The 24,807-nt window shown below is 37.9% G+C and overlaps 5 protein-coding genes and 2 long non-coding RNA genes across 8 annotated transcripts; 3 read left to right on the forward strand and 4 right to left on the reverse strand.

Moving 5' to 3' along the window:
- Window positions 1–1,633: 1,633 nt before the first annotated feature.
- Window positions 1,634–2,529, reverse strand: LOC120768598. The gene is made up of 2 exons (XR_005704779.1): window positions 2,179–2,529; window positions 1,634–2,003 (listed from the first exon to the last, which is right to left on the reverse strand). It is a non-coding gene; the product is annotated as an uncharacterized LOC120768598 (long non-coding RNA).
- Window positions 2,530–3,139: 610 nt separating this feature from the next.
- Window positions 3,140–4,303, forward strand: LOC120768597. The gene is made up of 2 exons (XR_005704778.1): window positions 3,140–3,231; window positions 3,292–4,303. It is a non-coding gene; the product is annotated as an uncharacterized LOC120768597 (long non-coding RNA).
- Window positions 4,302–5,200, reverse strand: LOC120768595 (ubiquitin-60S ribosomal protein L40). The gene is made up of 2 exons (XM_040095358.1): window positions 5,112–5,200; window positions 4,302–4,867 (listed from the first exon to the last, which is right to left on the reverse strand). The coding sequence occupies exon 2, from the start codon at window positions 4,852–4,854 to the stop codon at window positions 4,468–4,470; it is 387 nt and encodes a 128-aa protein (XP_039951292.1). The 5' UTR covers window positions 4,855–4,867; window positions 5,112–5,200; the 3' UTR covers window positions 4,302–4,467.
- A 490-nt stretch (window positions 5,201–5,690) lies between these two features.
- LOC120768565 (cleft lip and palate transmembrane protein 1 homolog) lies at window positions 5,691–8,013 on the forward strand. Its single transcript, XM_040095312.1, has 3 exons — window positions 5,691–5,738; window positions 5,807–6,766; window positions 6,836–8,013. The coding sequence occupies exons 1-3, from the start codon at window positions 5,691–5,693 to the stop codon at window positions 7,754–7,756; spliced, it is 1,929 nt and encodes a 642-aa protein (XP_039951246.1). The 3' UTR covers window positions 7,757–8,013.
- Window positions 8,014–10,572: 2,559 nt separating this feature from the next.
- On the reverse strand, window positions 10,573–16,174 carry LOC120768012 (protein brunelleschi). Its single transcript, XM_040094448.1, has 9 exons — window positions 15,573–16,174; window positions 14,689–15,516; window positions 13,544–14,626; window positions 12,925–13,478; window positions 12,322–12,851; window positions 12,073–12,266; window positions 11,808–11,999; window positions 11,527–11,734; window positions 10,573–11,471 (listed from the first exon to the last, which is right to left on the reverse strand). Exons 1-9 carry the CDS (start codon window positions 15,763–15,765, stop codon window positions 11,201–11,203), a joined length of 4,053 nt encoding a protein of 1,350 aa, XP_039950382.1. The 5' UTR covers window positions 15,766–16,174; the 3' UTR covers window positions 10,573–11,200.
- A 321-nt stretch (window positions 16,175–16,495) lies between these two features.
- LOC120767755 (eEF1A lysine and N-terminal methyltransferase homolog) lies at window positions 16,496–19,354 on the forward strand. 2 transcript variants are annotated; one of them, XM_040093970.1, is made up of 11 exons: window positions 16,496–16,678; window positions 16,756–16,878; window positions 16,944–17,180; window positions 17,258–17,471; window positions 17,529–17,658; window positions 17,718–17,847; window positions 17,919–18,099; window positions 18,161–18,341; window positions 18,399–18,588; window positions 18,648–18,787; window positions 18,852–19,354. In XM_040093970.1, exons 1-11 carry the CDS (start codon window positions 16,587–16,589, stop codon window positions 19,259–19,261), a joined length of 2,028 nt encoding a protein of 675 aa, XP_039949904.1. In that variant the 5' UTR covers window positions 16,496–16,586; the 3' UTR covers window positions 19,262–19,354. The 2 variants fall into 2 exon arrangements, with proteins under 2 accessions (XP_039949904.1, XP_039949905.1); XM_040093971.1 differs by having other exon boundaries at window positions 16,554–16,659.
- An 84-nt stretch (window positions 19,355–19,438) lies between these two features.
- LOC120767754 (splicing factor 3B subunit 2) lies at window positions 19,439–22,620 on the reverse strand. Its single transcript, XM_040093969.1, has 5 exons — window positions 22,533–22,620; window positions 21,136–22,476; window positions 20,299–21,063; window positions 19,987–20,231; window positions 19,439–19,929 (listed from the first exon to the last, which is right to left on the reverse strand). Exons 1-5 carry the CDS (start codon window positions 22,542–22,544, stop codon window positions 19,560–19,562), a joined length of 2,733 nt encoding a protein of 910 aa, XP_039949903.1. The 5' UTR covers window positions 22,545–22,620; the 3' UTR covers window positions 19,439–19,559.
- Between the last annotated feature and the right edge of the window lie 2,187 nt (window positions 22,621–24,807).

Consider the following 24,807-nt stretch of genomic DNA (forward strand, 5'->3'; position numbering starts at 1 on the left):
GATTCCAGACAAGTATTTATAGTTATAAGTATATAATTCTCAAAAGTACATTGTATATTTTTTAACCAGATCGGTATTTATCTCTGCTGGGTACATAGTGCGACTATATTAGAACGGATCGTTTTACAGAGAGCCAAACAATCGGAAAAATTAAGTATGCGGGAAATGTTATACGGACAATTCTGAACAATTTTACCTAAGTGACTATGGATCTAAAACCGGTTTCAAGACAAAACAAAAGCGCCAACATATACACTCGTGGCCACGCAAACCTTACCACTATACTTTCTTAAATTTTTTTTCGGGCTTTTTCGTTCGTTCGGGATTTTTTTTTAATTTGTGATTTTTTTATGTTTTTAGTAAGCAAAGGTAAATTAAATTTTATTATCTAATTATAATTATAGTTTTTAATTTATTACGTTTAATGAGTAAAACACAAATTAGCTTTTCTGTGCTTATGCAAAAGCGGCCGATTTTATTGTTTTTAAAGTGATACACCTACTAAACTTCGTGTTTCAATCAAAAAAAATAAAATAAAATAAAATGTTAATTCCAAATATAGTGTAAAGTAAATTAAATTAAAAAAACAAAACATATAATTTTTTCATCGCATGTCAGTCTCTTACATTTCGAGCTCATTTTGTAAAGCACACTCATCTTTCAATTGATTTATCTATAGATATAGATTTTTTAATTTTTAATATTTTTCATTAATAATATGTCATTAACTTATTTCTAAATAGAAAATTTCTGTACCGCAAAAAGTATCACGAGTGTAAGTATTATTTATTTGGTCAGAACCAAATTTTATTTTCCCAAATATACCAAATTATTTTACGAAATTTTATACTACCATTATTTCACAACATCAACTTTCCCTCCATGCGCAAGCGAGACAGCTGCTGCGTGTTAATTAGTGAGTGATAGTAGCTCTCAGTATTGCCAACTCCGAACTCCTCGGAGCGCGAAACTGGAATTCTGATTCTGTTGATTCTTTAAAATCATAGATTTAAAAGCTTTGGATCGAAATCGGAGAGATCAAAATTCAATGAAACTTGTTAGTTTTGTTCAAAAAGCGCCTCAGGTACTATATATCATATGCGCTTGCACATGAATCATATCAGATATTCATACTTATCTGGTACTTGTCTTATCTAGTATTTAGTTCATCTATACTAACGAAGTACAGTTACTTGTACTTGTAAAACAAACTATGAAACCACGCCCAATGCAATTTTATACCGGCTGCAACCTTTTCCTTGCTACAAATGACTTATTCCGATTATATTTATTTATTTGATACACTTTTAGTCCTTCCAACATAACCTTTGTATGCGTTATGCACGTGATTTTTATCCGATTTCATCCATTTTCATACCGTACTATAAAGTAATAGAAAGAAATGTTTCCAGCACGTTTGGCTGCGTTGGTAGTTTGTAAGATATGTATGTTCATAAAATCTATCAAGGAGTAGAGCCACGCCCACTTCTAAGAAAAATGTTACCACAGCTGCCACTCGCTACTGTGATCCTATTTACCAAAGCTAATATTACAGTTTACAAATTTTTAAAAATCCCGAGACTTTAGGGTCTACCTATAGACACTTTCTTTAATATAAAATATAAAACAAAAATTATTTTAAAAGATTTTATTAAAAAAGTAAAAAAATACCTCCAGTGGTATCTACGGTAGTATGATTTACAATCAAATTTTACACATGATATTTACACATATCTATACATGTACATATGTACATATGTATATCATTTCATAAATATAGAGAGGTAGTTTTGGCCACAGTATATCTAAGCATTTATTTGTAATCCTTCAATATCTTTTTAGGACGCAGATCGCTAGAATGGCAGTCCTTCTTCCGACAATTGGTGGCCCTCGGCGGCAGGCGAGCATAACATTTGCGGCAGATCATTTTATTCACATTATATTTCTCGGCCAAAGCAACAAGATTGGGCTCAATCCGTGTAAACCTCATGGTGAAACTCTTTCTGTGATGAAAAATTTATTTTTTATATTTAATTATTGAAAATATTTATTTTTTTTTTATTTTAATTTTTTCATTTAAGACACTAAATAATATTAATAACGGAAATTTATGTTTCACAGCCTTTTTATTTTCTATTGAAATTATTTTTTAATCTTGAAAATCTTAAAACTTCTTACTTCGTTTATACTTTTTCCCAAAAGTGAACTATGAACCGTTTTAGTAGTACTGGTTCCATTGCTGACATGTCTTTGGACTTATACAACACAATTTCATCATTGCCGAAATTTGAAGTTGTGAAATACCGAATTTCGCATGGTTATGGCCGCCATGGATTTGCTTTCAGGCAAATGCGTGAAAGAGATGGAACACGTACTGGAAACCATTGTGAAAAGTTGGATCGATTTGTTGGATCATTGGTCACACATATGTATATATGTATGTATATCGGGGCATTTGTATGAGTTCGACGATGCACTTAGGTTTATTTGTAAATATGTACTTATGTATAAATCATATAAGTAGATGTAAATCCATAATCGCTTTCGATTTCGTTCAGAACCCCAACCAGTTCGAAGAATAGGCTTGTTGGCTTGTAGAGCAATTGCCCATTAGCAACTCTCTCTCTCTCATTTATATGATCGTTTTCTGTCTAATAGGACTTCTGACAGGACGAATATATGTATTATATATTTGACGAATCGATATTGAACACAGGTCTACCTACATATATTTTGACGCTTCTTCGTTGCTGCGCTGGGGGCTTAAAAGCAGTGCAAAGACTTATAGTACTATATTATAAATAATGCACGCCTTTCATGCATTTCGTTCGTTAAAAATGCAACAAATTAAAGGAAATGCTTTCAAATTTTCTAATTCCCCATAAATCGCGGATACTAATTGTTCGTTTAAATGTCAATAATAATTTGCTTATTTTAATTATATATACGACATATTCGTATATGTACGCATAAACATACATACTATATGCACCATCATTTGGCCAAAGTTTTATTTTCACAAATGTTTCACATTCATTTGCGTCTGTTTATTTCACAACATGCAATTTTCCCTCCATGCAAAAGCGGGACAGCTGAAAATGACAGTTGCCGTCGGTATTGCCAACTCAGAAAACCTGGCATGAACGACAGTTAGCTGATGACTAGTAAAATGAGCATGAAAACTGGAATATTTTATATTTATTTAAATAACATAAATACATAATTATAAAAGTAAATATGCAAAAATTCACCTGCGTTCAAATATGGCTAAAGTCACCAAATTCTTTTAAGGCGTATATCGTAGGAGCAACATTTTAGCTTCCGTCAATGGGCGGCCATGAAAGGTAGACCGGAACAGCTTTTTCCGTCACTCGAGCATTGAGTATGGCGGTTCAAGTTGGACTAACGCCATTGCACTGCGATTGTGTAATTGCTTGATTACTAAATTGGGAAGTAGCAAATTTCTTATTATGTTTACTTATATTGTTTATTTATTGTAGAAGCTTGATGCGTTGTGTTATAGATAGCTCGAGCTTTTTGTGTAGAAGTTGGATGCTGCACTCCTGTTTATACACATGTATGTACCATATATGTATGAGTCATCCTGCGGATATTTCATACATACATACAAACATATTAATGTATATGTTTGGTTACAAGTGGATTCTGAACGATCAGTTTTTGTGACAACTACATACTTGTACTTATGTATGTACATATACATATGCTACAGAACTCCGATATCGGTTCCGACAAATGAGCAGCTACTTGGGGAGGAAAGGACTTGCATACAATATCAGATCGATATCTCAATAACTGAGAGACTAGAACATGGTTAATGGACTCAGCTCGTCGTTTGAGGACGTTCCGGCGAAATATTAAAGATTTTGGGATAAAAATATTTATACGAAATATCCTCACCGAGAAAAACCGAGGAAGTAGTACAGCGATTTCCAAACACTAGATTTTATTTTTCTTGGAAGATGGGTAGAACTAACTCTACAAATTTTTTGTTTTGGAGTTAAAAGCTTTATATACATACATACATACATACATACATACTATACAAAATGGATATTTGTGATCCAGATTATTAAATCGAAATATTTAAAAGCAAGGTTTACCCTGCGTCTATAGCCCCCTCATCTTTTCAGAGTATCGCCGAACCTCAGGTCTCTATTATTGTATTTTTGAGTGCTCCTATTTCGGAGTTATGAATTCGAGCACAACAAAATCAGGAAATAGAGGCAAACAAATACAAATGTTCTCTCCAACTCTCGGAATAAAAACAAAAAAAAATATTCGTGGTTTTTGTTTTATTTCGCAAATTTCAAAGTAAAATTTTCACTTCAATTCATACATAGCTGATGTACACATAGAAAAAATAAAAGGAGAATGCGTTTGTTTGTACGCATTTCTCCCCCCAACACTCTCCGCAAACGACGAAATTTTCCATATTCCAGTGGTCTACTTCAACTTCTTCTTGGGGCGCAAGTTGTTGGTGTGTCCACACTTCTTCTTGCGACAGTTTGTTGCACGTGGGTGCAGGCGAGCGTAGCACTTGCGGCAGATTACCTTATCGCAATTGTATTTTTGTGCCAAGATACGCAAGGAAGGTTCAATGATACCACCACGAAGACGCAGAACCAAATGGAGGGTTGACTCCTTTTGGATGTTGTAGTCGGACAAGGTACGACCATCTTCCAATTGTTTTCCGGCGAAGATCAAACGCTGTTGATCTGGGGGGATACCCTCTTTGTCTTGGATTTTAGCTTTGACATTTTCGATGGTGTCAGAAGGCTCGACCTCTAAGGTGATGGTCTTACCAGTTAAGGTTTTGACGAAAATCTGCATTTTGCTCGTCTATCTGTAAAAACACTAACAAAGAATTGCGGCTTGATTTCGGATCATGGCAAAACGAGTTGTGACGTGTGAGTTTATAGGTTAGAATAAGAATCGTGCAAACTTTTTCACTTTATACGTAAAATAATGCTAAAAACAAAACACAATCTCCTCACGCGATTTTCGAATGTATGAAAAATATATAATTTATTATTACTGTGTAAAATCTAATATTAAAACACAAATTTTCCAAACAGAAATGAGCTTACCTCCAGAAACGTGTAGAGAAATGCTAGAAAAGAAATCAAAAGGGAAATTTTTTAATATGGCAGGAAATTTTCTGACACTTTACTCCAAGTGCTGCCAAGTTAATGAAAATATGTCTCGTTCACAATTTACTATTGATATACATATGTATTGTTCGACGTCTTAACAATTATTTGAATGAGTTGTGTTAACTTTGTAATTCTTTGTATATATTTTTGCAGAAACCTTTAGAGATTATTCTACTGTAATTAAATTTGTACCTTTTAATTTTCAACAGAGCAAATATGTAACAGCTATGAAGAATCCAGTTAAGTTTATTTACATAAATGGATGGCAACTCTAATAAGATTCTTTGCCTTTTTAAATTGGTAGCACTGCCCATTATAAAAGTCAAATTTTTTCCACATCATTTTTGCATAGTCGTGAGAATTGATTGAAAAAAATTAACTTAAAAGGTCATGTGGTAAGAAAATCGTACACAAATATCCAGAGGAGGCATTTGTTCAGAACTTCTCCAATTGAAGAACACCGTTACTGACACATATCTTAGAAGTTTCGCCTTAAAAGTTTATTTGTATAAAATGTCAACTGACGCACAGCCGCAACCAGCTGCGCAGGGAAATGGCGAGGTAAGAAATCAGTACTAATTAAAGATTATATATTATTTAATGGTTTATAATTTTGGAAACCTACTTAGCTGGCACCAGCAGCTGATGGTGTTGCTGGCCCCAACAATCAAGATCAACAACAACAACGGCAACCCACTAAAATGGAGTCTTTCTTTGCAATGACAAAATCATTGATATTACGTGCTCTTATAATTTATTTCATAAGTTCATTTTTCCGCCGACCTCAACAAGCAACTAATGAAGCAAGTGAGCAAAAAGCTAAAAATCTTGCTCCGCGTGTGAACGCATGGAATTACTTCGAAAACGGTACTCTTTTTGATTTGCATGTTTGGCTGTCGGAACATTCTGATGATGTAGACTTCAAACAAAAATCGAATTTAATATGGTTACAAGAAGATCTAGTATATGGCGATTGGTCATCGGGACCAAAACATGATGGTATTTATACGCATAGCTTAAAAGTAAAAGCATCCAAGTCGTTGATGAACAATGGCAGCATTTATTTGCATACGTTTGTTACACGTGCTGGAGAGAGTCCTAACCCGGACGCAGATAATTATGCGAAAAAAGGAATGATGGGTTACCAACACAAAATTCTTAATAAATACAAGCGGATACGCGTTAATCGCAACTATAATCTTCTGGGAGGAGAGAAGGAAAGATTGGCTAAAGAGCTGGAACAAGCAAACCTTAAAGATACCATAGTCTCACATTGGCATCCAAATATAACTATAAACTTAGTGGTAGATCAAACCAATTGGGCTGCGGGTACGGTACCACCACCTTTAGATGAGTACGTCAAGTTTGTAGATGGTGGTAAAACGTATTTGCCAATTGTATTTATCAATGATTACTGGAATTTGCAACGTGAATATTTCCCAATAAATGAAACCACTCCGGATTTAGATTTACATATAACTTTCCAACCTTTGAGTATGTTCAAATGGCAATTATATGCCGCACAACAGATGAAAAACAAATGGGGTGGAAATATGCTCGGAGAACTTATGACAGCTGGTGCTCCTGAGGTAAGTTTGCAAATTAAAAATTTGTATACATATATGCATACATATATAATATAAACATTAATTATTTAGGAGTCGGATGAAGATCAAGATTCATTGAAAGAAACACTCCTTGACACAAATATATATTTGCTGGGACTCACTATTGCTATATCAATTTTGCATTCAGTGTTCGAGTTGTTGGCTTTCAAAAACGATATACAGTTCTGGAACAACCGTAAGTCGCTGGAAGGCCTTTCAGTGCGCTCCGTCTTCTTTGGAGTATTTCAGTCGTTAATTGTGCTACTTTACGTTCTGGACAATGAAACCAATTTCATGATTCGAGTTTCATGCTTTATTGGTTTAGGCATTGAAATTTGGAAAATCCACAAGGTTGTCGATATCGATTACAACACTGACCAGAAAATTTTGGGCATACTCCCGAAAATTAGTTTCCAAGACAAAGGTTCATATGCGGACAGTAATACAAAGGAATATGACAATCTTGCCTTCAAATATCTAGGCTGGGCATGTTTCCCACTGCTAATTGGATATTTCATCTACTCTTTAGTGTATAACCAGCACAAGGGATGGTATTCATTTGTGCTGAATATGCTGTATGGTTACCTCCTAACATTTGGCTTCATTATGATGACGCCTCAGTTGTTCATCAACTATAAACTAAAGTCCGTAGCACATTTGCCGTGGCGTATGATGACATATAAATTCCTGAACACATTTATAGATGATATATTTGCTTTTGTGATCAAAATGCCTACTATGTATAGGTTGGGGTGTTTCCGTGATGATATTATATTCTTCGTATTCTTGTATCAGCGCTGGCAATATCGCGTTGATTACAAGCGTGTAAATGAATTTGGTTTCTCCGGAGAAATGGAGGAAGAAGCGTCGAAAAAGAGACTTGAAGCTGCGGCACCTGCGTCAGAGCAACAAGCAGAAAAGGCGGCTATCGAAAATACGCCGAAATCGGCAGCCGAAAAGAAGGAGGACTAAGTATTGTCGCGTATCTGTAGATGTTAGATAATTTAAACCGAGTTTTCCAAATCCACACAATAGTGGATATTTCATGTATGAATGAGATTTTCTGTGAAAAAGTCATATCTTTGTGTTCTCTAAAAATTTCATTTCCTATATGTTAGCAAATTGATTTAGGGATAAGTTGCTATTCGCAATTGTATATTGAAACGCAAAAGGCAAAATATTATAATCATTTAATAAAGACATACATACATATGTACTATTCTTAAATACTTGATATTCCTCCATTCACTTTCTTATCAGTAGTTTTACTTCCAGAAGTTATCGCCTGGATAAACAAGATTAAGTTGTTGGGTAAGTAATAGGTGTAAGACACTTGTAGATAATAACCGTTGTTACTTAAGGAGATTAGTTTTATCGACTGTTTAAACAACGATTTACACAATACTAAATGAATGTTTTAAATATTCTTTTGCATAAACTTAATGTTTTGCAAACATTGCATTTTAATTAAATTAATTATTTTAGTTGCAAATTATACAAAGTTCCATAGAAAGTTTAAACTTCTTATTAAGAATACTTTAATTATAAAAATTTTTTCAAACTTCCTATTATTACAACATTTTTTATTAATGTGTCAAAAACAAACAAAAAAATGAGTCACCCTGCATTTGATTGCCCCTACTAAACAAAAATTTGTTTATTGTTCAAATAGTATTTAAATAATATACTGTCTAAAAGCATTTGCTACATAAATATATTAATATTCCTCATCTTCAATTGTTACTATCATAAAGTATTAATATATTCTTTGTTTCATTAGGCCGTGTGCCAAACGGCCACTTTTTTCTCTGTGTTCAAATATGGTAAAAAGTTTTACTATGGAAAGTGAAAGTAAAATTTTGACAATTGAAATTCAGCTAATGCTTAGTCCTGCATTATTATTACACCAATTTCTAACAAACAGTAGCCTTTCTCGTTCTGAAGATAATATTAATACATTAATTTTTACTAACTAATATTATAATCTCCGACTTAAGAGTTACATATAATTTTGTTTTTTTTTTTATAGCGATTAATTTTAATTAATTTTTTCGTGAACGCATCTCTGTATTCACATTTATAGACTTTAAAATTTTTACCCAGTTCTTGAGCTGCAAAGTTCTGACATTCAAATTCACCACGAAATATGTCAAAATTTCACTTTCATCTGTCAGAATTTTAATTTTTCTACCGTTTAGTACACCACCGTACATAATTTTTCGTCTGCATATAAGGAAATACATACATATGTACATATATGAATGAGGTTGTGATAACATACATTTTATTTAATGATTTGCTTAAACTCTTCTGTCATAGTTGACATTAACTTGACGTCTGGTAACGCTGCAGTTGCCAGCTGGTCACAAGATTGTATGCGCAAAAAAAAAATACAAAAACCAAATTAATAACAAAACGTTTATTCGCAGCAAAATTAAGAAATTTGTTTAATTTATAGAGTTCAGCCAGAATAATAATGTATTAATGATATACAGATTTATATATCGGGTGATTTTTTTGAGGTTAGGATTTTCATGCATTAGTATTTGACAGATCACGTGGGATTTCAGACATGGTGTCAAAGAGAAAGATGCTCAGTATGCTTTGACATTTCATCATGAATAGACTTACTAACGAGCAACGCTTGCAAATCATTGAATTTTATTACCAAAATCAGTGTTCGGTTCAAAATGTGTTTCGCGCTTTAGGTCCGATTTATGGTCTACATAATCGACCAAGTGAGCAAACAATTAATGCGATTGTGACCAAGTTTCGCACTCAGTTTACTTTATTGGACATTAAACCAACCACACGAATGCGTACAGTGCGTACAGAAGAGAATATTGCGTCTGTTTCTGAGAGTGTGGCTGAAGACCGTGAAATGTCGATTCGTCGCCGTTCGCAGCAATTGGGTTTGTGTTATTCGACCACATGGAAGATTTTACGCAAAGATCTTGGTGTAAAACCGTATAAAATACAGCTCGTGCAAGAACTGAAGCGAACGATCTGCCATAACGTCGAATTTTCAGTGAATGGGCCCTAGAAAAGTTGGCAGAAAATCCGCTTTTTTATCGACAAATTTTGTTCAGCGATGAGGCTCATTTCTGGTTGAATGGCTACGTAAATAAGCAAAATTGCCGCATTTGGGGTGAAGAGCAACCAGAAGCCGTTCAAGAACTGCCCATGCATCCCGAAAAATGCACTGTTTGGTGTGGTTTGTACGCTGGTGGAATCATTGGACCGTATTTTTCAAAGATGCTGTTGGACGCAACGTTACGGTGAATGGCGATCGCTATCGTTCGATGCTAACAAACTTTTTGTTGCCAAAAATGGAAGAACTGAACTTGGTTGACATGTGGTTTCAACAAGATGGCGCTACATGCCACACAGCTCGCGATTCTATGGCCATTTTGAGGAAAACTTCGGAGAACAATTCATCTCAAGAAATGGACCCGTAAGTTGGCCACCAAGATCATGCGATTTAACGCCTTTAGACTATTTTTTGTGGGGCTACGTCAAGTCTAAAGTCTACAGAAATAAGCCAGCAACTATTCCAGCTTTGGAAGACAACATTTCCGAAGAAATTCGGGCTATTCCGGCCGAAATGCTCGAAAAAGTTGCCCAAAATTGGACTTTCCGAATGGACCACCTAAGACGCAGCCGCGGTCAACATTTAAATGAAATTATCTTCAAAAAGTAAATGTCATGAACCAATCTAACGTTTCAAATAAAGAACCGATGAGATTTTGCAAATTTTATGCGTTTTTTTTTTAAAAAAAGTTATCAAGCTCTTAAAAAATCACCCGATATTTTTAATATATACAAAACAAGCCTTGTTTTAACAATTGGATGTTGGTTATTATTCTCTACGAGCTAAACTACTGCTGGACAAGTAATTGACGCGCTTCACAAACATTTTTCAATTAAATTTTACAGCTTAAAACCGAAATTTCAATATCTATTAATAGTAGTAACAAATAACTAAATTAACGTTAACCAAATCACAATTCTGATAACAAAAGAAATGAAGAGCAGTAGTAGTTTTTCTATATATTTTTTAACTGTTTTTGTTTTTTATGAAGACAATTACTTCTACGCGCATCCAGGCATATTGATAATCGTATAGCTCGCTTATTTTAATTTTCTAATCGTTTTCAACTGAAATAAGAAAAAAATTCATATGTACATATGTATATATATATATAAACAATAAGCGGGTTTTAAAGATGCGCTTTTAAAGCAGCGCATCCAAATGATGACATATTTCATCGTAATTCTGCGTGCAAATGCGAAAGCTTAACTGTCTGAACAGCGCGCAAAGCCAACAAACAACGCAGCAACATCCAGTTGTTGGGCACAACCGTTGTAGACTTTTTACCTATAAATACTATTTTAACTATGCATATATGTATTGCATTATTGCTCGATAACGGTAACTTCAATAGGCGGTATGAATTTCCAGATGTGCTCCTGTTGTTCATGATAACTAGCTGCGCTGCCAACAATGTCGTTGACTTGTACAGCGGGCATTTTGTGATCTAACAATTGGCCACGAGCTGATTGAGTTGAGGTCTGTTGTGGCTTGGAGCAGCATTGGATGCTTGCCTTGAAGCGACCAGGAGTGAAAAAGATTGCGGTACATTCGTGTTGAATTTGTGCGTGTTTTTGTAGAAGCGGTATTGAGACTCTGTTGGGAAAAAAAGGGTAGTCATGACTTTCATATAACCAAAGCTTCCACTTACCTGCTCGGACCGGATATGGCAACGCGTGTATCTAAATTGTAATTTTCCATGCCATTTAAGTAATCTTGGTAGAATTTGATGGTGAGCACAAGGTTACGTAGCGGTTGCGCCGATTGATTGCTTACGCTAACATTCAAAATGGCGCTCTGCCCGGCGGCGCAGACAATTTCCGATTGCGGTTGGACGGGTGTGTTTTGGAATGACACCGCTTTAAAAATATACAAAAAATTTATATATATTTAATTTAGCTTCTATGGTGTTAGAAACGCCTTCACTCTTACTCCATTGAAGCGGTGACACGGTTGTCAAATCGATCATGGCTGATGTCAGCACGATGCCGTGTAATGATGCTATGCCCTGTATGTCGGTGCCGGTGAGCAACCAACTGATTTTCACACGCTCTGCTATGTGTTCCGAACATAATTTACTAATACTGTCACTGAAAGAGAGCAGTTGGGTGCGATAGCAAAGGTCTGCAAATTGTAGATGAACGTTGTTTGGTTATTTACATTTCATTGAGCATATTTTATAAATACACGTGCGTACCTTTCTCCATATTCTCAGCATATTCAGCTTCACGTGCGGCCACTACTTGCTCTAATGAGCAACGGTCGACTGGTATTGGCACACGACAACTCTCTTTGGCTTCAATCAGTATACTCTTGTTGTTAGTGTAATTGAGTGACATTTCTTGTGCTGTCAAATTGGACACATCCAGCACTAAATAGAACTGCGAAGGACTAAAAGTTTCGTGTTTTATATATTATAAACATATTAAAATGGACATATATTTACATTTCTGCAGGTAGCACATCCCAGCTGGTTATTTGCGCGCTCGGCAACAATTCAATGTTAAACGATATTGCACATTGACGACAATAGCCCTGTTGCATGGCCTCACCACCGGAATATTTCACACGAAACTGTGCTTCCACATGTTGTCCATAGCCATGAGTGCTGCCCTGTGTACCTGCAGGTGGCAAACTCAACGCTGCCAATGACGGTGCGCCGCCCGACGTTGAGGAGCGAAAACTTAGATTATTTGGATCATTGCGACGATTATATGACGTTTGCTGTTGATTGGGCGAACTAACACGTGAAGGTAAGCTCGCGTGACCCGATGATGAAAGTGTCGAGTATTGCAATGAATACGGTCCAGCACCCATTGTGCCGCCCGCATAATCTGCTTGCAAAGCAGCTGTCACTGTGCTATTAGAATGCACTGAGGCGGCGCGTTGACTTACTATGGGACAGATGAAGTCCGCTTCGCCATATATATGCACCGTAAAATCGATTGAGCTATTGGGTTGTATGGGAAGTTTTGACTGTTGATTGAAAATTTGTTTCAAATTAATGCTTTTGGTATAATTCTGCGTATTTAATCATGTGTATACTCACTTGCAAGTCTTTTTCATCGATAATGAAAATTTTTTTCTGTACTTCTTGTTCCACATTCGAATTGATGCTTATCTCCAAATGTTCCACTGGTAGCGAACTGTCATTTGTAATGGTTACAATGCAAGTTGATGACTCGCCGTTGTACAATGTTAAACTGGCGGATGTTATAACAATGTCGGAACTTGCTAATTGACTAAATGTCGCCGTTTGTGGCAACGAGGTCTTTACGGAAATTCGCGGCAATGCCGGTATCACATCCACTAGATAATTGGGCGGGAATTTACGTCCACGCATGTTTTTCAAGCGACAATTGGACTTGACGCCCAGCGCATGCGTGCTGTAGCCCTGTATCTCTAATTGGCCCACTTCGATAGGAGTGCCATGTAGAGTCACAGTGGTTGGTACATGCGGTTGTAAGATTACCGTTTGTGGTAGCGATTCAAAAACTATGCCGTTGGTTAACAGACGCATATCGCTGACAGTCAACTCGAATGGCAATGGATTGCGCAACCGCAGTGTTATCTCGCTTAGATTGTTTTGCACCCAGAGAAAAGCTAAAAACAAATGTTTTACCAGAAATATATACCAAATTAAAAATAGGCTATTATGTAAGACTCACATATTTTATTCTTTTCCTTTTTCTTTTCACGTCTATCCATCGAATTTAGATGTATGGGTGTGAATAGGAAAGGTCCACTATCTGCTTTGACGATTTTTATTCGCTGCGGCCGCAGATGTGCCGGCAAATCGCGCACAACCAAGTCCATGCAATAGGGTAAATCCGTTAGATTGGCTGGCGGTATGACAGTGCCGTTTTCCAGCACCAGAGGCACAGGTGAACCTTCACATTGCGCACTTAAATTCTGTAATTGCACAGACAATTCACTCTGCTCCGTTGAAGTCATATGCGCCCACTGTGTTTGCAGCAAGAAAGTCATGTGACGTGTAGCTAACGCAGATTGGCCTAGGCGGCGCGCCGCTGCGATAACACCTTGCAGCAAATCTATTTGTAAAGCTGGCCAACCGGCGGCATTATCGATCACCTCCATTGGATCGAGCGAAAGTAAATACCCGGAAAAGCTTTCCAACATTAACCGATATGTCTGCGACCAATCGGGATTCGGATTGCCTTGTTGTACATACTTAAGTGCTGCTCGGCGCTGAAAGAAGGCCGCTTTACGTCGATAGCCGATTTGGTTATACAAATCGGTAAGCACTTCGAAAAGTTTTATACGCTCCTGTTCGCTCATGCTCACATTTAAATAGAGTATATTTTGCAGAAACATAGCCACATCTAATGGCCGATTTTGCTCAATCGAAATACGCGCTGCCTTTAACGCCGCCTCAGTCTCGATTACAGCGGCAGTACCATATTTACTATAATTTATAATTGCACGCCTGTAATAACTGTGAAGTTCGTCTGGTTTCAGTATGTTGCTTGGCAATTCACTTGCACGCGCACCATGCTGCGCCGCGGAGATAGTCGATGTAGAAGATGACGATGATGGTGTACCGGAAGTTGAGGAATTTGTTAAAAGGGAAGATACTGAAGAACAAGACGACGATGCCGAGGTCATTTGAACCGTAGATGCCATGCCTTGAGCGTCTGGGTGCGAATTATGTTGATGTTCGGGCGCATGCACTTTGACTGTTGCATCGCTGGCTCGCCATTTTTCGGGTGTGCTACGCAAAGGTGATGGGCCTAAAATCAATATCATGTATTATTGATATGTAAAGCGATAGTTCATACAAATAAACACTTACCACCCTGTAAGGAAATGTTTCGATGTAACGTTTCGCTTTCACGTAAATGTGGATATAAAAGTATTGCTGATGCTGAACACAAGCCTTCTTCCGAAGCGCCCACCCATAATAAATCGCCTATGGCACGTAAAGTTTCGCAGGCGCTATGGTATAAACCTAGCGCGTCTACTACTAGACCAGCTTGTAACGATAGATCCGCCAAATTCTTAGTGACACGGCCAACACAGCGTTTGCGATTACTGCGTGAATCCATATCCAGACCAACAAAATCGCGTTTTTCAAAAGGTGCTAATAGTAAACTAACTTTTTCTACTTTTTCACGCGATCTATCCAAACGCTTTGATTCCAGCACCCAGAATAGCGCATGTATGAACTCTGCTATGTGTGATTCTAAATCACTACAAGAATCTTGTTCGCGATAGAAAAACGCTTGCGCCTTAAAATTGGAGGGTGTAGTATATTCCTCTTCAAGTCTAGGACAATGATTCGTTACACTGTTAGAATTTAAATTAACACTATCATGAAAGGTAAGGTTGCTTGCATCCGTGAATTGTTGATCGCCACCGGCGGAATTAATGTTTTCCGCAACGTGTGGTGATGATGGACCGAAAAATATTGCACGTGAGTCGTACAGCGTACCACTGTAGCGAACTTTGAGCGATTCATGCTGCCTACAAAGCTCATTTAATTCTGTTTGATTTTCAAATTTGCCAATAGTAATTAAACCTAGAAGACGACGGTGTGTTTGAAAATCACCCCAATCATTATTTTCTACCGGATGGTCATGTATGTAGCGTACCCAAATATCACGTGTAATACCTGTCGAGTCTGCAAATAATCTGCTAATTATATTAACATTACATTTGTATACTGCAGTAACTTGCCATTTATTTTCACATTGCTGACGCGGCGAACCTTATCAAACGCCTTCTGCAGCGATCGTGGCTTGGATGGACCCACGCCACGCAATAGCACCAACAAACAACCGTGATGTAGCGCATTTTGCTCGTAATCCGGACGCGACATAATCGGTTCACTAGCTCCATGCGTCAACATCAGACTCACATTTGCACGCATTTATCCGTTTTTTACTCCAGATCTCTGTCTAACGAAACTCATTTGTAGTACTAAGGATGATAATGTGGGAGTCAATATAGTAATAGAAGAATGTCGTTGTATACGCCCAAAATATTTAAATAAAGAAGGTAGTCCACAAAAGGAATGCTTTGGCACTTTTCACTTGAACAAAGTGCCACTTCCAGAAAACACACACATGCACCTACACCCCTTTAATACTTTCACTAGCAAAGAGTATTTTTGTTTTTATGTGGTACGGCAATTAGATGGATATTTTCGTTTAAACTTTGCACTTAAGAAAACCAAAAGTATTATTTTGTATCCTATTATGTACCATCGTTATCGCAATAGTTTAATTAATTAAAATTTTAATTATTTAGCCAATCAGTATTTTTCTTATCCGCTGCCACTAAACGTCAAATATTTGTTGTCGTATGTGAATTTTTTTTTTAATAAAATTTCGATTAACATAGGGTGTGCTTTTCTAGGAATCTGTATTTTTTGTATCTTTTATTATTTCCACATTGATCCTTAACATGAATTTATGCATAAAATCTTTTTATATACCTTCTCATGCATCCGCCCTTTCTGTGATTTACTTTGATTGTATTTAAAATCTATACAACTACGTATGTAAGTATTTAAATGTTAGCGCTTATTTGAAGCATCACTCTGTAACTTAGTGGGAATTAATCGATTATGGCACATCTCCATTAACAGCTGCTCTAGATTTTCTGTGCATGTTCGGTTGTAAGTTTTATCATTAAACATTTTATTTTAGCACGTGAGATAAACAAAAAACAGTTTTTAAAAAATTTGCAATGAATTTGTTACCAAAATCGCACGAGGAATTCGCGCAACCAGAATACTGGAATTCCTTCTTCACAAAACGTGGTGAGAAGGCCTTTGAATGGTTTGTTTACGTGAATTAACCGCGCACCGGTTTGCAAGTAAAATTAATGGGTTTTCATAATTCTTCTACACGTGTAGGTATGGCGAATATTTGGAATTATGTGAGCAAATACACAAATATGTAAAGAATACAGATCAAATTCTAATGCTGGGTTGTGGTAATTCACAGCTTAGTATGGATATGTACGACTCAGGTTTTAGGTAAGTGTGACTTCCGCTTACGTATGGTACGAGCCAACATAAATTGTTTGTATGATTTCTTTTAGAAATATAATAAACATTGATATATCAACGGTGGCAATTAGAAAAATGTTAGAGGTAAATGCGCAAAAACGTGCGAGTATGAAATTTCTGCAAATGGATGCGACGCAAATGACTTTTGAGGACGAATATTTTTCCGTTGCGTTAGATAAAGGCACATTGGATGCGCTTTTTGTTGACGACACGCCGGAGGTACACGCAACCGTGGAACGCTACTTCAATGAAATCAAACGTACAATGCGGTAAGCATATATACTTTGATATACAAACATGTTTTCTGGACATTATACGTATATACTTTTTACTTTCATTACTCTAGCAATGGTGGGCGTTACTTGTGTATAACGCTATTACAAGAACATATATTGAAATACATTTTAGATTATTTCCCACGTAATGGTTTTATGTTACGTGTGGTACACTGTGCCGATGCAGATCGTGCCAATCAGGAAAAGAATGCAGATAATCCTGAAGTCATGGCAATGCCTGTCTTTATTGTTATAGCAACCAAATTCAAGGCATTACCAATGCCGGTAAACAATTGTTTTTTTTTTGAAATTACGTCCATTTATTTACTTATTTAATTTTAGATACTCGAATTTAGCTTGGGCAAGGACAAAATGCAACGTTTACCAAATACTCAGGAGTTGACAAATGCTGTGACAGCTGTGCAAAGAGCGGCGTTGATATGCAATGGTTTAGCTCGCACAAATATTGCAGGTTTATTAATTTATATAGGTTGTTGAGTCAAAAAAATATTTATTCGCAATGTCTTATAGGACATGATGAGGTTGTAATGGATTTGTGTCAACCTGGCGAATCTACGCCACGTTATACAGTTCATGTCCTGGATCAACCAGCGGCAAGGGGTCTAGGTAAATTTGCCGCATTCATAGTACCTCAGGGCAGGTAAAATCCACTAGTAATACAAAAACTTACTTGCTTTACCATTTTAAACCTTCCAATCATTTGCTTTACAGAGAGATTGAATGGCTCTTTGCCACAACTCAGGGCCGCAAAAAATTACAGAGTTCCGCGAAATTTCAGCGCCTAGCAGTTGTGACACTTCATCGAGATCAGGAATATGTGTCATTGGACACCGTTAAGGGTGAACTTGCAGACAGCATCAAGAGCCTAGCGCCTATTGGTCTAACGGAACAGGTTGGTAATCAATATGAATAATAAAATATACTTATAGTTAACTAATTGCTCTGCTTTACAGATTCCTTTCCTATCGCTCGGCGCTGATGTTGGTAAACGTGAAACTCTAGTAAGTGGTTTTTCCCAAATATCCGGCGAATTTAGAATTGAGGAGGTGGAGGGTAACGATGGAAAATTATTTCGGCGTCTGATCTTCCTCAGTAATCAATTTGTAGTACAATCAGAAGCTTTGGTCAAGACAAGTAGGCGCAAAAGTTGTACTGTTTAATTAATTAATTAATTATTTTTTATGTTTGCAGTAAAACTGAAGGGTAAAAAGGAGCGTAAGAAAATTGATTTCGGGTATTTGGCATGTCAACATCACTTATATATGTCTGCCGGTGTACAATTGGCTATTGGTCAAAAAAATGCTGCCAATGAGGTCAAAGATGTGGTAGTGGTGGGCCTAGGCGGTGGTGGTCTCTGCAGTTTTCTACATGCAGCTGTGCCGTAAGTTAGGGGTTTTAATAATCGCTATTCATATTTTGTAAAATGATTAATTATAACAGGAGTGTGCGGTTGACAGCAGTTGAAATAGATCCCATCATGCTGGAAGTGGCAGAACAGTATTTTGAATTAAAGCAAGATAATCGATTTCATGTAATAATCGATGACGGCCTGTCTTTTTTAGAAACTTGCAGAAATGAAGGTAAACTGGACTTTGATAAAATATGCATCCCTTTTTTTTTTTTTGAAATAATATATTTTTATAGAGATCAAATTCAACGCCGTGCTGTTCGATGTTGACAGCAAAGATCTTTCGCTTGGCATGAGTTGTCCGCCAAAAAGTTTTCTTGAACCGGCAGTGCTAAATAACATTAAGTCAATTATTGGCGATAAAGGTTTATTCATATTGAATTTGGTTTGTCGTGATGAAGCGTTGCGAGACGAAGCTTTACTACAACTACGCAGTGCTTTCAAAGCGGTTTGTTGTTATAAGCTGGACGAGGATATAAATGAGATTATTTATTGTTCAAATAATGAAAAGTACAAAAGTATAGTAGAATGGAAGAAAGATTTGGGCGCTGCAGCTCAGCGTTTAAATAATGCGGCAAAAGAGCAGAGTTTGCATAACGACGATATGTTGGAGGTTACGGAGTTTTTAAATGAATTAAAGATTTAAATTAAATATTTTAAAACAAAATTGGTTATAAAGTAAGACCTCACATTTTGATGAAGTTTGTTATAAATTATAATAAAAAAAAAATGAAATGAACTCGCTTCTTTTCCTTTGTAGGGTTTCAGACGTTTCCTTTTGGGTGGTACAAATTCAGTGAGAGTATTAATTCAACGATGCCTCTAATATTAGCTAAGAGATGTAATTTGTTGTGGTTTATTTTATGCTTTATACGCCAAAGACAAATGCCGTCGAACACAATGCTCATATTACTTGGCTTATACAAATGATTGCTGGGAAATATTCAAAATTTAAACTCTTTATACTTCTTTGTTGTTTTGCTTGTTGTGTCGGCTTGTTGCCGTTTACGTTTTGATTTTTGGCGTGCCACATGCTCAGCCAACATATCGGAGAGATCCTCCTTCTGAAGATGACTTTGTTGTTCGCGCATCTGTTGCTCATAACGTTGTGCCATTGCCTCATTATCCAAATCCAATTCGGAGGGATCCAAAGCCAATTCGACGGTGCCCTCACGATCGACCGTGACAGCGGCACGTGCGGCAGGTTTGTTAACGCCACTTATATCGTAGACGTGAGTGGAGCCCATCATGGAAGCACCAACACGATCGGTACGCTTTTCGGGCAGTACTTGATAGAGAACCGGAGTGTCATTGCTGCCAGAGAAAAATATGATTAAATAGTTTGAGGAAAAAAAATACTATGGTACTTACTCTTCTATTTCGGCTTCGATTTTCTTCTTACGCAACTCAATCGTTTCTGGCGTCTCCATGCCGGCTGGGACACTTGTTAAACCCGAAGGTGTTACCAAACCTTCAGCTGGTGTTACGAGACCGCTATCGTCTGGCTGATTAGCCAGATCTTCACCATCCTCCTCCTCTTCTTCAGATGATTCCTCAGACTCGGACTCAAGTTCACCCCATTGATTACGCTCAATATCGCCCTCATCAATGCCACTCTGAAATTGAGGAAAATAAACATGAATTAAAAACGAAAAGCTATAGAGATATTTTCTTGAAGCTTACATCCAAGTCCATAATATTTGTGCCAAATACATCACCGTACAATGGTTTGCCATTTTCATCTACCGGCGGTTTGCCCCAACCACCTGCATGGTAGCCGAACGAGGTGCCTTCGGGTATGGGTGCATTCAAGCCAGGTATTTTCAAACTAGGATATGATGGTGGCGGCCCGTAACGTTGTTGGGCAATAAGCCATGGTGGAGGAATTTTATGTGAATTAGGGCCCACCGGCATGCCGAGTGCTATGCGCAACTCTTCGGACAAGTCCCCTGGTTTCTTCTCTTTCAAACGTGTCTCATACTCTTTGCCCTCATAGTATAGATCACCATGTATGGTCATGCGCGGCTTGGTCTGCCACTTGAAGAAGGCATCGTGCAACTTCTGATAGTCTATATCGATTTTGCCCATTTTAGGACGTACACGTTCGCGCATTTTCGATTTTAATGACTTGGCATCGTCCTTTTCCTGAAGCGATTCACGCATTTCCATAATGCCAGTCTTTTTGATGAAGGCTGGCAAATCGAAGGGCGGCTTCTCAATGCCACGCTTACCCTGCAAATATTTTCGCTTGAAACACCAGTGACGTGGCACTTGCACAGTGTTGCGATAAGCCTTTAGTTGTACAAGTAATTTGGGATCACGCGCAGTGACGTCGTGCATTTCCACAACGTCGGGGCGTGAGACCAATTGTTTTAGCTCAGCAACGCTCAAACGCGTGAGTTTCTTCAGTTTGCGTTTAGATAATTTCTCCTTGTCCTCTTTGGTATCCTGTAACAATCACAAAAAGTATAAATAATAATATAAAAGAGTATGGGCTTTACACAAATATGAAGAAAATACCTCATTATCTTCGTCATCATCATCATCTTGCATCTTGTCTATTGGCTTTTTGGGAACAGCTGCACCTTCATTCTCCGTAGTGGTTTTGTCCTTCTCTGTGACCTTGGGTTTGTTCTCCAATTTAAATATTTCGAAAACGCGATAAAATTGCCTATACATTGGCGCTAAGTCGGCTATAGTTATGCGTTCCGGTATATATTCTATGGTCACATCATCATCACCGACAATCTCCGATTTATCTTTCCTTTCAACAGCGCTTTCTTTTTGTTTTTGCTTCTCTTTATCCTTATCCCTATCCATACCCTTTCTGTCCTTCTTATTCCTGCTCGATTTATTTTTATCTTTGTCTTCAATTTCATCATCCGAGTTCTTTTCATTCCGTGCCGCCTGTACGTCGTCATCTGCTTCTGCCTCATCTGTTTTATTATCAACTTCGGCTGATTGATCATTGTCAGCGTCATTTATGCGCTCGTTGTCACGTTGCTGCCTAAGTTTGCGATTTTGCTTCTTTCTACGTTTTTTCTTTTTATTTTTTTCGGCACGGCTTTGTTTACCGCCTTTCCCAATTATGCCACCATTCATTTGGACCTCACCTTCATCATCTGAGTCATCACCAGCATCACCATAGTCATTACCTATCACACCAGCATTTCCAACGCCACCACTGTTCGCTTCATTCGAAGTAAAATCTTCTGCATTCACATGAAATTCAGCCGCGCGCTGATCTTTTAATGCCAAAACATCTTCCAACACTTTAGGGAGTACCACTTCGGTAGGCTTTTTATTTTTCTCGTCGTCATCGACATTTTCACTGCTTTCATCAGCTTCACCTACGTTATCCGATGTTGTGGAACTGCCAGTCGTATTACTACCGTTACCGCTCTTAGGTTTCTCAACCTGCATTGACATGAGTGGAATGGGCCGACCGACCGGCTCATTATTGGGTACCTCCATACGAGATGGTGGTGGCCCCTGATTCCATGGTTGTGGTGGCGGTATTTGTTGATGCGGTGGTGGTGGCATCTGTTGAGGATTCATTTGTTGCATGGATATTTGCTGAGGATTCATTTGTAATGGCGGTTGTAAAGAATGCTGCGGCGGCGGTGGCAACTGCTGTGGTGGTGGCTGCAATTGTTGTTGAGTTGGTGGCGGTATTTGTTGTGGTGGTGGGGGCATTTGTTGTGGTGGCGGCAGTTGTTGATGCGGCATATTAAGACCGGGTGGAAATATTGGCGGTGCCGGTGGTCCAGGTAACAAACCTGGTGGTGGCCGCATGCCAAGCAATGGTGGTGGACCGCTTTGCATGGGTCCGGCACCTGGCGGCATAGACATTTGTGGAGGCTGTGAATTTTTATAATTATAAGTGACTCCTATTTAACAGAATGAAATAGAAATACCTGATCACCCATCTGTTTGTTAATTAACAACTTTTAATACTTTTTCAAACACAGCAAATGATTTTTGCACAGCAGCTAAAAACCTTTTAGAAACAAACGATGAGAAAGTCGCTTTAAGCATTTACGTTCTCATGTTTGTTATCGATTAATGGAAACATCAAAAATCGATAGTGAATGTGGTATGGTGGGGTAATGGTAAATACCATGATGAAATTTATATTATAAATCCTTTATATGTATAACGCTAAATTGAAATGTATATAAAAGATAATATAGGGTAAATATTATATATATTATAAATAATATAGAAAGAATTGAGAGACCCAAATGAAGGGTCAATCGGGTCCGACAAGACATCGCAGGCGATTGGAATTGGACCCACGACAACGCCCCGGCTCACACCGCCCTTCTTGCGAACAGCTACCTAACCAAGGCCGTTTCAGGAAATTCAAGTTTCAGGAACAGGCGAGTCACTATCGATAGTGTGGTCTGCCGCTGTTCTGATTGATTTCTCTCCAAACAGCCGCTTCTAAGCTGATGCTTCTTTCAGACTGTCTAATAGTTGACTATTCCGCAGCCGCCCTATAGTCCAGATGGGCCCCTCGGACTGGGCCAAAATAAACTGGTTCAAAAGTAACTAGTTCCCAAGTAACTAGTCTAAAAGTAACTGGTAAGAAAGTAACTAGTTTCAAAGTAAGTGGTCCAAAAGTGACTAGTTTCACAAGTGACTGGTTCCAAAGAAACAGGTTACAAAAGTAAATGGTTGAAAAGTAACTAGTTTGTAAGTTGATTAGACTAGTTCCCAAGTAACTGGGCCGAAAGTAACTAGTCCAAAAGTAAGTGGTCCGAAAGTAACTAGTTTCAAAGTAAGTGGTCCAAAAGTAACTAGTTCCACAAATGACTGGTTCCAAAGAAACAGGTTACAAAAGCAACTGGTTGAAAAGTAACTAGTTGTAAGTTGATTACAGTTTTCCAACAAGTCCTTTTTGGAGTGCCGGGAAGAGGTCGCTGATGAAGAACGTGCTGGGAGACTTCGACAAACACCCTTAATGTGCCCAAAGTTTTGAACTCAGACCGTCGAATAAGTATTTGTTTAATTGCCCAGATGTTAAGTTTATTAAAATCTGTGGTTCATGACATTGAGACGGAGCACCTGAACATGTGCAAGGTTTGCGCACTTTTGGGACCATAAGTGCTCACTGACGACCAGAAATTGCGGCGAGTGGAAGTGTGCCAAGAAAATTTGAACATGTGTGAAAGTGACTTAATTTTTGAGTAACGCAATCACAGGTGACGAGTCGTGTATATTTGAGAATGATCCCGAGACAAAGATTCATTTTGAGGCGACAGAGGGGATCTAAGCAGCATGCACCTCGGCTCTCAAGGCTATTCCGCGGAATGCCTTCTGTGACGCTGGCAGCGCTGCATCGACCAAATTTTGCCAAAGAGCTATGAAGAGAAGTTAACGAGGAAAAGTGTGCTAAACCAATCTTGACGGTTTTACCTAATTTTGTAATGACAAAAAGCAGTTTTAGTTTGACAATTATGGGAAGCTGCACGGTCCCTTTAACATCCCTCATCGTCCCGTCGCCTACAAAAAACGGTTTATGCGTCAAAAAACATCCTCGTCTGAACATAATCTTACAAGACAGTTCGGCTCCAGGCTCTTCTATCCATTTTGATAAAGGTTAGATTTGGTTTCGACCGCAGAAGTCTTCGAGATTTTTTTCCAAAACAATTTTATTTATCTAACAGTTCATTAGCGCCTCTGTCTTATTTACATATATATAAATAATACGGGGTTTGTCTAGAAAGTAATAGGACTGATTTTCTTCCGCCGCGACTGTACTTCGTAGCGTGCGCGCACCGACTCGACCCAAGTTTTACGAAGGAAGTAACTATTTGCAAGGTAACTAGTCCAAAAGCAACTAGTCTCAATGCAACTGGTCCGAAAGTAACTAGTCCAAAAGTAACTGGTCTGAAAGTAACTAGTCCAAAAGTAACTAGTTTCCAAGTAAGTGGTCCAAAAGTAATTAGTTCCACAAATGGCGGGTTCCAAAGAAACAGGTTACAAAAGCAACTGGTTGAAAAGTAATTAGTTTGTAAGTTGATAACAGTTTTCCAACTAGGCCTTTTTGAAGGGCCGGGAAGAGGTCGCTGATGAATGAGCAGATCAAAAGTGAAAACGATTTATTTTTTGACCCAAGTTTTACGTGGAAGTCCTCAAGAGTCCCAAACGAAGGGTCAGGTCAATCAGGTCCGACCAGACATTACA

Source organism: Bactrocera tryoni, chromosome 2, assembly GCF_016617805.1.
Source record: "Bactrocera tryoni isolate S06 chromosome 2, CSIRO_BtryS06_freeze2, whole genome shotgun sequence".
In the NCBI taxonomy this organism is placed as follows: domain Eukaryota; kingdom Metazoa; phylum Arthropoda; class Insecta; order Diptera; family Tephritidae; genus Bactrocera; species Bactrocera tryoni.

What these genes read in the sequence shown, in the direction of transcription:
- LOC120768012 (XM_040094448.1), bottom strand. Translation starts at nt 15,765, where the DNA reads ATGCGTGCAAATGTGAGTCTGATGTTGACGCATGGAGCTAGTGAACCG. An exon ending in CAGCAATGTGAAAATAAATG is followed by an intron (nt 15,517 to 15,572) that starts GCAAGTTACTGC and finishes GATTATTTGCAG; the next exon opens with ACTCGACAGGTATTACACGT. An exon ending in GCCATATCCGGTCCGAGCAG is followed by an intron (nt 11,472 to 11,526) that starts GTAAGTGGAAGC and finishes TTTTCCCAACAG; the next exon opens with AGTCTCAATACCGCTTCTAC.
- LOC120767755 (XM_040093970.1), top strand. Translation starts at nt 16,587, where the DNA reads ATGAATTTGTTACCAAAATCGCACGAGGAATTCGCGCAACCAGAATAC. An exon ending in AGCTCGCACAAATATTGCAG is followed by an intron (nt 17,659 to 17,717) that starts GTTTATTAATTT and finishes AATGTCTTATAG; the next exon opens with GACATGATGAGGTTGTAATG. An exon ending in CTATTGGTCTAACGGAACAG is followed by an intron (nt 18,100 to 18,160) that starts GTTGGTAATCAA and finishes TCTGCTTTACAG; the next exon opens with ATTCCTTTCCTATCGCTCGG.
- LOC120768595 (XM_040095358.1), bottom strand. Translation starts at nt 4,854, where the DNA reads ATGCAGATTTTCGTCAAAACCTTAACTGGTAAGACCATCACCTTAGAG.
- LOC120768565 (XM_040095312.1), top strand. Translation starts at nt 5,691, where the DNA reads ATGTCAACTGACGCACAGCCGCAACCAGCTGCGCAGGGAAATGGCGAG. An exon ending in CTGCGCAGGGAAATGGCGAG is followed by an intron (nt 5,739 to 5,806) that starts GTAAGAAATCAG and finishes AAACCTACTTAG; the next exon opens with CTGGCACCAGCAGCTGATGG. An exon ending in TGACAGCTGGTGCTCCTGAG is followed by an intron (nt 6,767 to 6,835) that starts GTAAGTTTGCAA and finishes TTAATTATTTAG; the next exon opens with GAGTCGGATGAAGATCAAGA.
- LOC120767754 (XM_040093969.1), bottom strand. An exon ending in ATGATGACGAAGATAATGAG is followed by an intron (nt 21,064 to 21,135) that starts GTATTTTCTTCA and finishes TGATTGTTACAG; the next exon opens with GATACCAAAGAGGACAAGGA. An exon ending in CAAATATTATGGACTTGGAT is followed by an intron (nt 20,232 to 20,298) that starts GTAAGCTTCAAG and finishes CCTCAATTTCAG; the next exon opens with AGTGGCATTGATGAGGGCGA.